Source organism: Lynx canadensis, chromosome C1, assembly GCF_007474595.2.
Source record: "Lynx canadensis isolate LIC74 chromosome C1, mLynCan4.pri.v2, whole genome shotgun sequence".
NCBI lineage: Eukaryota > Metazoa > Chordata > Mammalia > Carnivora > Felidae > Lynx > Lynx canadensis.
In genome coordinates this window covers 151,262,477-151,276,758 of record NC_044310.1, presented here as the reverse complement: position 1 = coordinate 151,276,758, position 14,282 = coordinate 151,262,477, and the positions used below count along the sequence as shown (strand labels likewise).

At 35.6% G+C, this 14,282-nt stretch overlaps 1 protein-coding gene across 1 annotated transcript in view; it reads left to right on the top strand.

The window, feature by feature from the left end:
- KCNH7 (potassium voltage-gated channel subfamily H member 7) overlaps positions 1–14,282 on the top strand; it is a 95,139-nt gene that overhangs the window by 23,891 nt on the left and 56,966 nt on the right. The window contains exon 6 of the mRNA XM_032594110.1: positions 1,610–2,035. Coding sequence (XP_032450001.1) covers positions 1,610–2,035 — 426 coding nt within the window. The remainder of the gene's footprint in view (positions 1–1,609; positions 2,036–14,282) is intronic.

Sequence of the window (14,282 nt, the reverse complement as noted above, 5' to 3'; positions counted from 1 at the left end):
ACTCATTATATGTGGAGAAAAAAGGTGTGGGATGTGACAATGAAAATAAGATTTAAGAATGAAATTTGCCTAAGATATTGTTATAGTCAAGTTAAAACCTACAGGGATAGAATTATCAAGAACGCAAAAATAATACTCTCTAACCAATAGGAGATTGCCTGAGGTTCATACTGCAAAGATGAGCATATATTAGCTGTATTTACAAGAATCTAGCCTAAGAAAATTTATTTAGTGAAATTAACTCTGAAATAGGGCCATTGTGTATAGGTGGAATATTCATAATACAAGATTATAACTCACTGCTCCCTTAAAACATGTCTTTATGTACCATTTATGGAGTCATCAAATTTTTTTTTATTTTTTGTAAACCCATATATTTAGACTAATTACATTTTCTAGGTAGCTAGGTAACCTTTTTGTTTTGAGCTTTGTTCTTGAAACTTAGTCTAAAATTACCAACTCATGGGGGCACCTGGGTAACTCCATTGGTTAAGTGTCTGACTTCAGCTCAGGTCATGATCTTGCAGTCTGTGAGTTTAAGCCCCATATCAGGCTCTGTGCTGACAGCTCAGAGCTTGGCGCCTGCTTTGGATTCTGTCTCTCTCTCTCTTTCTCCCTCTCTCTCTCTCTCTCTCTCTGCCCCTCCCCCACTCACACTCTATCCCTCTCTCTCTCTCAAAAATAAAACATTTAAAAAGTTAAAAAAATTACCAACTCATGAAATTTTCTACTGGGTTATGATTCAAATTGAACGCTCATTTTTTTCAGATCAATCAAGACTCTAAAAGATGAGCTATTTTATTTTACCCAGTGTCTTGTTATGTAGAACAAATCTCAGGGTTTACGTACCCCTTGGTGATAATAATCTTGCAACATTTCCAGATCGATATTCTGAACATCTCTTTGCACCATTGTCTTTTCGTGATTCTCTACATGTGATGGAGGAGTTTGGGTGAAAGTACATTTGTCCCAGGTTATAAAATATTCTCTCAACCTTTTAGGAAAAAGACTCCTTTGTGTTTATTTTAATCTGTTGTGTTTTCTGCACCGCCCCCCCCAAGGTTAAAAACAGATTGCAGGTGGAAAAATTGTAATTAAAGATTTCAATGAGTTGAGTTTAATTTATCAGGGTTTAATTATAAATTAAATATATGTAAATTAAATATGAATCTGGATCCAAGTAGGCTGTTTCTATTCATTACAGACAATCCTTTCTAAGGCTTGAAAACTGAATTACTCGTGTATCAGTCTGATTTTATGATTTTCTAAAAACGGGTATGTGTTTTTATTTCTGAGTAGTAGTATGTTTCAAAGGAACCCGTAACCATTCCTTGCTATCAGAGTGACAATATCCATTACTTTTCAGTGCAAATCATGTTTAGCAAGAATTACCAATGGAGTTTTCTGGGGTCAAATATGCCACATAGTGGGGGGGGGGGGCAGTATTTGGGTTCGTTTCAATGTACGTGTTTTTCTTACTTACACACTTCACAATTACATGCATTCTTCCTAATCGATTTTGACGTATAATTACCTTCATATTTTTATAGGTTAAGAGGTTACATAATGACATTTTTATACACTGTGTAATGTTCTCTTCTGTGTTCAGGTTCTCTCTTTAGGAGCAGATGTCCTGCCAGAATATAAACTCCAGACACCACGTATCAACAAGTTTACAATACTGCACTACAGCCCCTTCAAGGCAGTCTGGGACTGGCTTATTCTGCTGTTGGTCATATATACTGCTATATTCACGCCCTACTCTGCAGCCTTTCTCCTCAATGACAGAGAAGAACAGAAAAGACGAGAATGCGGCTACTCTTGTAGCCCTTTGAATGTGGTGGACTTGATTGTGGATATTATGTTCATCATAGATATTCTAATAAACTTCAGAACCACATATGTAAATCAGAATGAAGAAGTGGTAAGTGACCCGGCCAAAATAGCAATACATTACTTCAAAGGCTGGTTCCTGATCGACATGGTGGCAGCAATTCCTTTTGACTTGCTGATTTTTGGATCTGGTTCTGATGAGGTAAGAGCTGCTTAAGACTCTTATTTTCTGAAAAATCACAATTACCAAAGTGCATCTATCTTGACTGCCAAAAAACCACAAGTGGTTGCTTTACAAACGTCCTATATCTCAGAGATGAAATTCACTTCATTGGAAATGCTATAAAATGAAATGGAACAATTTTGCCAGTGCAAATAATTCACAGTTCTCTCTTTTTCTACTAAGAGATACTAAAGACTATTTATCTTTTAACCAAGAAAACAGACTGTAGGAAAAGTGTTTCATAACACATAACACATTTCCAGAATGTAAAGTCTCTACATGTTAACTTCATGGGTATAAAGTCTCTTTCTTTCTTAACTCATAATTGCAGTTTGAGACAGCCAGAGCTTAGTTTATGTCCAAATTATGTAGAAGAGGCATCTCCTGAAATGTCGTGTTCAAAACTCTTTCTCTTAAATAATATCTACGTTGGAAAATACTTCTGTGTCCCCAATATGTTATAAAGTTGGAAACTTCAAGGAAATCTGACAAGTACGTGTATAGTGTGCATTTTCTGGAGAGAGTCCATAACGTTAATCAGATTCTCAAAAGGTTCTTTGATCCAAAAGAAGTTCTCCTAACGTTCCCTCCACTTAATTGCCACTAATTTTTATTGTAAATAAGTTTCCTGGATTCTGTCATGGAAGGATTTACAGAAGATGTGAAAGTAATTCTAAGGGAATGGCTTGGGAAAGATAACCTCAATGTGGGGGCTCATGAGTGGTTCAGTCAGTTAAGTGTCAGACTCTAGATTTCAGCTCAGGGCATGATCTTTCAGTTTGTGAGTTTGAGCCCCTCATCGGGTCTCATGCTGGCAGTTTGGAGCCTGCTTGAGATTCTCTCTCTCTCTCTCTCTCTCTCTCTCCCTCCCTCCCTTCCTGCCCCTCCCAGGTCATTCTCTCTCTCTCTCTCTCAAAGTAAATAAATAAACTTAAAAAAAGATAACCTCAGTGTGTGAATTTTTAAAATTCAGGGTAAACCGCATCTTTTCTTTTTTTTTTTCAAGAGGAGATCAAATATCAAAAATGCCTCTGCAGATGTTTGCTCCCTGACCGATTAAGGAATCCTCCTCTGCCAAGAGGAACAATTGCTTTAGAAGTAAATTCTGTCCTACAGACCCTGCCTGTCAAACTCTGAGCAGTTAAGAGCAGGGCAATGAAGCAATATATCCTTCCTGGTTCTACAAACCTCACACAAAGCCTCAAGCCTGACTCTCTTCCTCTGTAAGGATGATATTACCCCCCCCTTACATTGTTTTATTTATTTATTTTTAATTTGAGGATCTAGGGAGATAATGCATGTGAAACTCTTAGAAATATACTCAAAAAAAGTTGGCTGCTCTTAAACCAGTTGAATTTTTCATGTCAGATACTCCTAACTTTGGTTGTTAAGTAAGAGGGAAGAAAGTGAAATACTTCTTTATAGATATTTATCTTTATGAGTTTCTTACAATGGGTGAGCCATGTACTTAAACCAAATATGTTCTTATTGGTAAACAATAGAATAAAATCTCACTCTTCCAAACTTTAAAATATGTACACCAACAGCAAATTAAATTTCAACTTGGTGAAATAGAAGAATGGATGAACAAATAAATAAGTAAATAGGATTGTTAAGTGTAGTTGCTTTACTGATGAGATTTAATCCGTAATAATCAAACCAGTGAGTATTTGGATATGCTGATTATGACCATGAAGGTAGAATTTCTAGGATGCAACATTTGACTTGTTTAATCCCATTACTATATCATATTATATGATATATATAATATATATGATATAGTATATCATATTACTATATGCAATTTAGATAATCACTATTTTAGGCAAGAGTTTAAGAGAGCTGAAACAGGAGAAAATTTATGTGATTCACATTAGTAGAGGATGAAATAGTCGCTGGAAAAAAATGGTCTCCGGACCACATTTCCCATATATCATCAAGGAAAAAGTGAAGTTTGCCTAAAGAAAGCAATGCCAGTTCTCCACTCCTGTGTACTGTCATGGCTTCCCCCATGTTCCCAAAGCTGCCTCTCATTTTTTTTTATTTTATTTTTTATTTTTTTTATTTTTGGGACAGAGAGAGACAGAGCATGAACCGGGGAGGGGCAGAGAGAGAGGGAGACACAGAAACGGAAACAGGCTCCAGGCTCCGAGCCATCAGCCCAGAGCCTGACGCGGGGCTCGAACTCACGGACCGCGAGATCGTGACCTGGCTGAAGTCGGACGCTTAACCGACTGCGCCACCCAGGCGCCCCAACCTCTCATTTTTTTAAGATGTGATCTGATAGGTGAAGAGCTCTGACTTTGAACTTAGACCTGGGTTTGGTTTTCGTCTGTGTCACTTACTTGCTATATTTTGGCAAGATACTTAGTTTATTAAGATTTCATTTATTTTTCTGTAAAATGGTGAAAGGTAGGCTCTTGTGATTTTTTAAAAATAAAGCAGCAAAGCAGCATATGAGGCACCTAGGTGGCTCAGTCCGTTAAGTGTCTGACTTTGGCTCAGGTCACGATGTCACTGTTAATGGGGTTGAGCCCCACATCAGGCTCTGTACTGACAGCTCAGAGCCTGGAGCCTGCTTTGAATTCTATGTCTCCCTCTCTCTCTGGCCTTTCCCCGCTCATACTGTCTCTCTCTGTCTCTCAAAAGAAAATGAATAAATGTTAAAAAGTTTTTTAATAAAAAAAAATAAAAACAGCATATATGAAGAGACTAACCCAGTACTAGGTACGTAATATGTGCTTGCCAAAGGTTACTCCTCTTCTTCCCATCCCTTTGGATTAAAGTCTGTGTTTCTTAATGAAATCTTCCTTACATTTTACTTACATTTTACTTACACATTACCACAGTAATCTGCAAATACTTTAATAAGGCATTTATTCAACAAATATTTATTATCTATGATCATGTAATAGTATTAGATTAGCTAGTTGCATGTAGGAAACCTGAAGAAATGGGAGACAGAAAGAAAATATTTTGAGGACAGTTACTGGATTGCAAAGCACAGGAACATGAGGCATATTGTGAGGAAAGTATGTGGGCATCAAAGGTAGCAAGTGCAGGGATGGGTCTGGAAGGAGATTAAGGGTTATCAGCTATTGGGCTGAGTCAGCTATGAGAGGTAATAATAATACCTGTGATGGATTGGACTACTTCATACATTTCTCAAGAGTAATAAAGAAGATACTTCTTTTATATACAAACTATAGTATATAATTGTAATGAAACTCTTAATCAGGCTTTTCAGTACAAAATGATATTTCAGAATAATACTTTTCCAAAAGTGTATAATGTCATGTAATAATAGTATTAAAAATATACAGCATGCATTTTGTTTCTTGCAAAGAAGAAGAAGAAGAAGAAGAAGAAGAAGAAGAAAAAGAAAAATGCTTCCAGAGAAAATAGCTCTTATATTCAAAGGAACTATTTTTGGACATTTCATCATATGAGTATAGAATAAAAAAGACTTTTGGGGATTTTTAACCCCAAATTAAGTGACAAATCCTAAAATCATTAGGCTAGAGGTCACTCTGATGAGAATTATCCAGTGCAATGTTTTTCAAACTGGAGTATCAAAGAGGTGCCTGAGAGAGTTGGACTGAGTTCAGAGGCCCTCAAGAGTTGACATCAAGACAGACTGATAAGACTCAGAGCCATCCACCTCCACTAAAAAGGATTGGCTTGATTTTATCTGCTTTACCAGTTAGAATTTCATGTAGTTTTTTAACAAATTTGAATGAGAATTGACTTAATTCATTTTGCCATTCCCAGAAAGTGTTATGGTAGCCTCCACTCAGGTGGGTTCATTCATTCTATAAGCATTTATTAAGAACAAACTATGTGCCAACAGGCTAGATCCTGTATTTACACAAACAAAACAAAACAAAACAAAACAAAAACAGTAAGACAAGATCCCATTGTCTGGGAGCTTGCAGTCTAGAATGGGGAGCAGTGGATAAGCAGCTGGAGTACTATCTGATAAATGCTTTCATAATGTTAGGTACAGGAGGACATATGAGCATGGAAGGAAGGGTTCCTGATTGCCAGTAGAAGTTTTTCAGGTAGAGAGTTTAGGAAAGCCAAGCCAGTTACAGAGGAAGCCCACTAGAACCATGGAGCTATAAAGCGTCGGTTCCCATTCTTATCAGAACCAATATAAGAAATATTTTATAATGCCCCCTTTTACTATTGTTAAATAAGAGTCATAGATGGTATAGCCTTCTTATACATATAATTTCACAAATATGAAATATAATGTCCACCCTTAATATAAAGAAGAAATAAATGTTCATAAAATACCTAGTTGAATATGTAAATGTTTCAGATAGGTCTACATTAAATGATATAATGGAGTTAGCAGATGCTTGTACTTAGTTATAATGAGGAAGTTCATATTTGAGCAATAAATTAAACATTAAACTGGACATTATTGGTTTATTTTATATTTGCATCTTAACATAAGGGTTGAATATATATGTATGTGCTTATATAGGTTTTTATGTGTATACATACATGTATGCAGGTAGATACGTATATACATGCATATATTAACATACCTAGAAATCTCAGGACTGTGAGATAGACTCCTAGTGCTCATAGACTGGCAGAGCCATGATGTATATGCACAGTACACACGTACTACAAGACCTGATATCATTGAAGATGTAATTTCCTGAAATAGCAAACACCTGTTAATGAAGGTCCAAACTGGACTAGTTCATCATCTCTCAGTTTACATGGTAGCTAAATTCCTGGATATTTTCACGAATGTTAAAATGTGCAAAAGTGAATATCTGTTATATTAAAACCCAGTGACGCTTAGTAAATAAATTTCGTTTTTGCCCATACAAATGACTGTGATACATGGAAAAATTATATAGGACACAGAAGATTTTTGCTGTTGTTGGAGACCACTGTAGGCATTACCGGACTTCTACTACCTCACTCAACTAGGAAGTAAGGAAAAATTCAAGAAGATGGTGTCAAATACTGTAAATATATAAAGTAGGATAAAGGCTGAAAACAAGTCACTGGGTGTGTCAATTCAGTATGCATTGGTAGCAAATGGATCAGATACTGGTCCCAAGCCAAACTGAAGTATCTTCAGAAATTAACAGGCAGGGAGTAGGACTCCCTCCTGCTGGAATCTTGGTAATAAAGAGAAGAGGAAAGAGCGGTATTAGAAGGTTGCACATGGTGAAGGAAGAGGCTATTTTGTTTTTCCTCTTCAGAACTTTGTGAACTGACAAGAAAACAGCCATGTAGTGCTGTGCGACTTCAGTGGGTAGCTAATTTGGATGGGGAAATTAGGAAAGACCTTTGCGGAGGTGCCGTATGAGTTGAGACTTGATCCAAAGAAACGAGCCTCGTGAAAACACATGCAGAGCATTTCAAGCAGAAGAAAACACTAATGAAAATGAACTGGGGAACAAGCTTGGTGTGTTAGAATAGAAACAAGGCCAGTGGCAGCTAGGCTGAACCATTGAGTGCCAAGATATGAGAATGCAGAGACAGGGACCAAATCACAAGGAGCAGTGACATTTGGTATTTATTCTGGCTGCAGTGGAGCCTTTTGAGTTGGAATAATATGATATAATGGACAGTTTTAAAGACCTCATGGTGGATGTCTGCAGAAAGTTTAGTCAGGGTAGAAGCAGAGGAATGATATTAGAGCTTTTGCTATAATGTAGTAGGGACAAAACAACAAGGGTTTGCACCACATGGTGGCAATAGAGGTGAAGAGATGTAAATACATTTGGGAAATGGTAGAAGAGCTGTTAGGGCTTGTTGATGGACTAAATTTTGCTGGAGTAAGAAAAAAAAAGCAGAATTAATGATGGTTCAAAGATTTTGTTGTTTCTTTCTTCTTCTTTGAAATATTTTGGAGGATGGAGAATACGTAAGCAACTTTTATAGGTGGCCACTTATGTATCCAAATGGGAAAAGCCTGGGGAAAAGAAGGTGCGTTATAGGGCAGAAATTCCTCTTTGAACCATGTGAAGTTTGAGATGCCTATCAGTCATCCGAGTACAGATGGCATGTAGGCAAGTCGAGGACTCCATGAGCATCTAGAAGATATATATGTGAATATAACAAAAAGAAGTGAGATCCATTAAATTACACATAAATTAGATGAAATCATGGTAAAGATTGGTTTAGATCAGTGTTTCTCCATCAGGACCATGCACTGATTTCTGTGTGGGTCTTATAAAAAAGTTTGTAGATTCATATTTGGTAGGTCTAAAGTAAAGCCTTGAAACCTGCATTTTTAAAAATGGCAGGAATGATTCTGCTGTTTAGATATCCAAGAACTGGTGGCCTTATCTGGGACAAAGAGGAAGTCCAGGAGAGGGCTTTCATGTGCTCATAGGTGAACATTTCCATGAAATGAAGACATAAATAATCAACTGAAGGAGTGTTTTAAAACTAAATATAAGAACAGTCATGATTTCGTAATTGCTTAATTCTAGCTGAATTATTAAAATGTTGTTTTCTATGCATCACAGCATCTTGGATAACCTTAGAGAAAACAATTTTGTCAATGCCAGTTAAACATTAATGTCTTCCTTGCCAATTTCTCTAAGTGGTAAGCGACTGTGACACTTCAGTTTCATTTACATTCAACTCTGAAGAAGGAAACCTTTACAAATTTTGGATCTATATTATTTTAGCTATAATACATACATGCTAGCAATGCTGAGGACCGTTTGACATATACATTTTTACTGAAGCAGATACATGAGCAGAATTGCTCACTTTTTCAAAACAACCATTTAATCTTTTTAAATGTTAAAAAAATGTTTAAGAAAGGAATACTAACAATAACTTGGTTTGCCTGTGTCATTAATATCTTCCTGATGTCAGTGCCATCCAGTCAGACCCAGGAAGGAAGGGATTCTCTATTTCTTAATTTTTACATCGTCAAGTATGATGCCATCCATAGAAAATTATCTCAATATCACTGATGCAAGAGAATAACACTATTGGCTCAGTGTCCAAAAAGTCAACTTTTCATTATCTGCCTCAAGTGTTCCCATATTTTGCTTATCTGTGGCAAATCTTAGTTTCAGATAGATCAACTGTTAGAATCTAGAGCACTCTCTTTAGCTACACACTTCATTAACCTCTTCCTTTCCTGAAAATTGGTGTTCTTTTGATTCATCGCTTGCTTTGTCAACCTGTCTCCATTCCCACTTTACTGCTATTTTTCATGAATCCTGAATGCAGGTAAGGTGTTTGAAACCTAAGTATTTACAGTGCTCTTTGGGGGAAATTTTAATAGAAAAGAGGAGTTTCTATTCACATTGGTATGTTTGCTTCATTAGTCTGTTAGATGCATCATAGAATGGATACAAGGAAAAACTTAGGAAGTATCTGTATAGCAATTCTGATCATCTTGTCAGCATTCTTTCTGAACCTGATTTCTACAGTAGTTACCATTAGTTTGTTAGAAGTGAATTGCTAAAACATTAGACACACTCATGTTCAAATTTAAATAAAAAAATACATTATGAAGACCTGTGTACATAATATATTTCTACACATAAAGTGACTGCATCTCTCTTTAGATAGTTCTTTGGGAGTTAAGGCAGATGTCTTCATTGGCATGTATTTGAGGCTGTCGGTCATGCCTGCCGAAATTTGTGGCATGACAAGTGAGAGACACAGGATCCCCAGTGCAGTAATTTTTGAACGAAGGAAAGATAAGAACATTCCATCAAAAAATATATTTTGCACTAAGTGGATCATTTATTCATCATGTATATGTCATCCTTTGTCTACAATTTGCTAGAGATGATATAAGTTTCAATTTTTGGTTATATATTTCTCAAAACAAGTCAAACTTCCATTTTAAAAATACAACATCCATAATTTTTTATTCATTGTAACATATCTTACTGCTGTTTTAAAATCACTTGATGACCAGTTTTCCATGTTATTGTAACTAAAGAAAGGGAAAGTGAGTTCCAACTGCAGCAAAAATAGAATGTTAATTATAAACAAAATAAGTATAAAAGCATCTTGACAGTAAAGGTTGTTAAATATTGGAGTGACTGTCCCAGACAGGTTGTAAAACCTTCTGTTTGAAAGCCACAGTTTGTGCAGAGATTTGTGAGGTTTTGGTACATAAGGAAAGGATAAGCTAGGTGATTTCCTTAAGGTTTTTTACATATTCAAATATGGCTTTTTTTATTGTATTAGTGAATGTGTCCTTAGAAATATTGAAAAAATGTGGCTCAAGCTGAAGGAACTTGAAACTAGCTTCAATATTACTGGGTTTTATTGGATAAGTAATTCATGGAATGGTGTATACAAGTACCAGGGCTTAGGAGGGAATTGAAATGAAATCTAAAGCAAAACAGGAATGCAGAGTTATGAAATGTATTACTCACTAAGTGTTCCCATTTCTCCACTTGAACCCAAATATTTCTTGACAAACAGAACAGAATGATGGATTAAGTAGAGATTTTCAACGATGATTCATTCTTTCAGTCCTGTAGACAACACTGAAGATCACATACTTATATTTCCTCATTTATAAAAGAATAATTCTGTCCGCTGACTACAGGCGAAAGTTGTGAAGAGTAAGCCTCTGAAATAAAGTATTTTACACGTAAGATTCTTGAAAGTGCTCACTTAAAAAAGGTAGAATTATTTTGAAAAATTATTGAGCATAAGACTTTTCGTATTGAGGAGGCTTTCCCAGTTTGACTGTAGCCAAATTTATTCTTGAGTAGAGAATTGTTGGACACTAGCAAGAAATCCCCTATTCTAATTTCAGGTCTTTAAAATGAATCCCACTTACCCTGAGAGAGATTATTGCCTGAACCATTTGAAAATATCTTGAGTCTGGGTCTGGTATCTAACGTGTTTACAAAATTTCAATTGCTTAGAGGATATATTTTTAAATACAGTTTCATTAAGAAAGTCATCCATAATAATGGAGACTAACTTCTACCTCAGTATAAGAAAGTATCCAAGGCTTTAATAAACTATGGATGTGGGTAGGTCTTTAAAAAAATTTAAATTGGATGATATGCTTCAGCCACCCAAAAATGTCAATAATTTGAAATTCCAGGGGAAAAATCATTTTACATTTAAAAAGTTCTGACAAAATACATTAAAAATACAAGTCTTAAACAAGTACACTTTCTTTACTGTGGCATTCAGGCAAAAAGAGTTTGAAATACCATTCAATCACAGTGAAAGGAGTTCTGAAGTGGCATAGGTACTGATGAGGCAGAGACATGACTTATTAGAGTTCATTATGTCTCTTTTGCTGCAATTCATGGGCACGACCAAAAAACAAAGTACCTTGCTTCCATCTACTACCAAGTCGCTCACCTCTTTCTCCATCTTATTTATTGTCATGATATCTTTGTAGTGCATAATCACACATACCTCTTGTGAGCTCTTATGCTTGGTTAGTCTACCCAAAGTAGCAAAAAGCAGACAATATTTTTTCTGATACCAGTGGAAAGTTAAAAAATAATACCTAAGATTCTTTGTACCTCTACTGTTTTTTTAATTGTTGCGGTAAGTGTAAGGATGGATTTATTTCTATTTTCAAAAATTGAAAAAAAAACACAAAATAAATTTACATAGTATAGCTGAGTATTACATGAAATTAGACATATGGTCAGAGAAACATGTATGCCAAAAACATTCCCTTCAGCCATGTTCTGATGTTAACACAGCTATAAGGTAGGTGTGGGTCTCATTTTTCATTTGTGCATAAGACGGAGATAGTACATTGAAGTAAACAAAGGGACAAATAGTCGCCAACAAATCAGCAAGAGGAAACTGATCATTCTTTAGTCTTTGCTCTCTGAGATTTTGCTGCAGTCGTTTTTCCTTTGTGTAAAATGGGAAAAACCCTTTAAATCTTTAAAGAGAAATTTAAAGAAGAAGAAAAGTGTTATTGCAGTCTCGTGTCATCTATCTACAAGATAGGCTGCACACAACAGTAGCTAAGGAAGAAAGCCCAGGTGTGTTAGCAGCATCTTGATAACAATACAAATAAGATCAAGTCATTTGTTACATTGCCAAACAACATATGTAGTTATGCTTGGGTACATCTTACGGAATCACAAGAGAATGGCTTTGACTGTTGAAGTCCATTTTCATTCATCCTCAGAAGCAACTGAAAGATAAAACAACTGCTTAGAAATTTCTCCCTCTTTTCTCTCCCTCTTCTTTTCTCTCTCTTCTTCCCTCCCTCTCTCCCCATCTCCCTCTCTCTACCCTTGCAGTCATTTAGTATCATGTCAGTTGGTTTGAGACTTCATCGTGTACCATATTTGTTAAGCTTTTTTTTTTGTCCAGAAAAGATGTCATTTGTGTGTTATTATATAAATTATATTCACTTATCTGCTTAGAGAACTTACTGTCATTTAGGTTTTGCCTTATTTTGATACAATCCTAGAAGAAACATCAGATGTTTCTTTGAAGGGAGAGAAAAAGGAGGAAGCTGGCCTACACAGCAGATGGATTATATAACATCATTTTTGCTTTACTATCTTGGCAGCCAGAAGAGTTATTAGTACTTATTATCACAAGATGTTATTAAAACATCTCATTTGTTTTGAAGCATTTCACTTCATTAACCAAATACCTTAGAGAATTTTCATTATATTTCACTTATTTTGAGGTTGAGAGAAAATTTTTCTTCCAAAGAAAAGAAGTTTTAAGCAATAATTTTCAATATTTCTGATTTTTCAACACAAGTAAATAGCTAACAGAGCATGGAGGAAATATAAACACACAAACAAGTTGTGAAGTGTAGAAAGAGACACGTTGAACCAGTGATTCCTGCTACTAAAGTCCAAGCAATCAGTGCATGTAGATGATGTTTTTGTCTTTAAAATTCCCACCCTTTCCTGAGGATGCCAAGGCCAGTGTTGGAAAAGCCTCCATTTGGAATTCTAGATATCGAAGTAATGCATTTGGAAAATATTTGTATCCATCCATTTTACAATATAGTGTTCCCACTTACTGATAGAAACTAAAGTTTATGAGATATTTAAATAAGAACAAAAAGCTACTATTTACTGGGAATTACCTACAAACCTATGAGGAGGCATTATTATGCTCATTTACAGATGAAAAATTTGAGGTCTAGAAATGAAGTAAACAACTTCTCCAAGATGATAGATGGGTATGGATACAGAATTCATACATCCATTTGTTTGTTCCAAAGCCCCAATATGTAACTGATCAGCTAAAACAGACACATGAAAAGATGCTCTACATCACTCATCATTAGGGAAATACAAATCAAAACTTCAGAGATACTGCCTCACACCTGTCAGAATGGCTAAAATTAGTAACACAGGAAATGACAGATGCTGGCAAGGATGTGGAGAAAGGGGAACCCTCTTGCACTGTTGGTAGGAATGCAAACTGGTGCAGCCACTCTGGAAAACAGTATGGAGGTTCTTCAAAAATTTAAAAATAGAATTACCCTACGACCCAGAAATTGAACTACTAGGTATTTATACCAAAGGATACAAAAATACTGATTCAAAAAGGCACATGCACCCTGATGTTTATAGCAGCATTATCAACAATAGCCAAATTAGGAAAAGAGCCCATGTCTATTGGGCTATGACTGGGTAAAGATATAGATATAGATATAGATATAGATATAGATATAGATGATATAGATGATATAGACATAGACATAGATATATAATGGAATATATATTCCATTATATATACAATGGAATATTACTCAGCCATCAAAAGAATAAGTCTTGCAATTTGCAACAATGTGGATGGAGCTAGAGTGTATCATGCTAAGTAAGTCAGAGAAGGACAAATACCATATGATTTCAGTTATATGTGGAATTTAAGAAACAAAACCCATGAACATAGGGGAAAGAACGTAAAAAAAAAGAGACAGAAGGAGGCAAAACCATAAGAGACTCTTAACTGTAGGGAACAAACTGAGGGTTGATGGAGTGAAGGTGGGTGTGGGATGGGCTAAATGGGTGATGTATTAAGGAGGACACTTGTGATGAGCCCTGGGTGTTACATAGAAGTGACGAATCACTAAGTTCTACTCCTGAAACCAATATTATACTATATGTTAACTAAATAGAGTTTAAACAAAAACTTGAAACAAAGAACCAACGAAATTTGAAAAAAAAACTGATCATCTAAAATGTTAATAATTCAAATGATGGAAAGTTTTTTCTTCCAGAAAACTACTTAATAATAACTT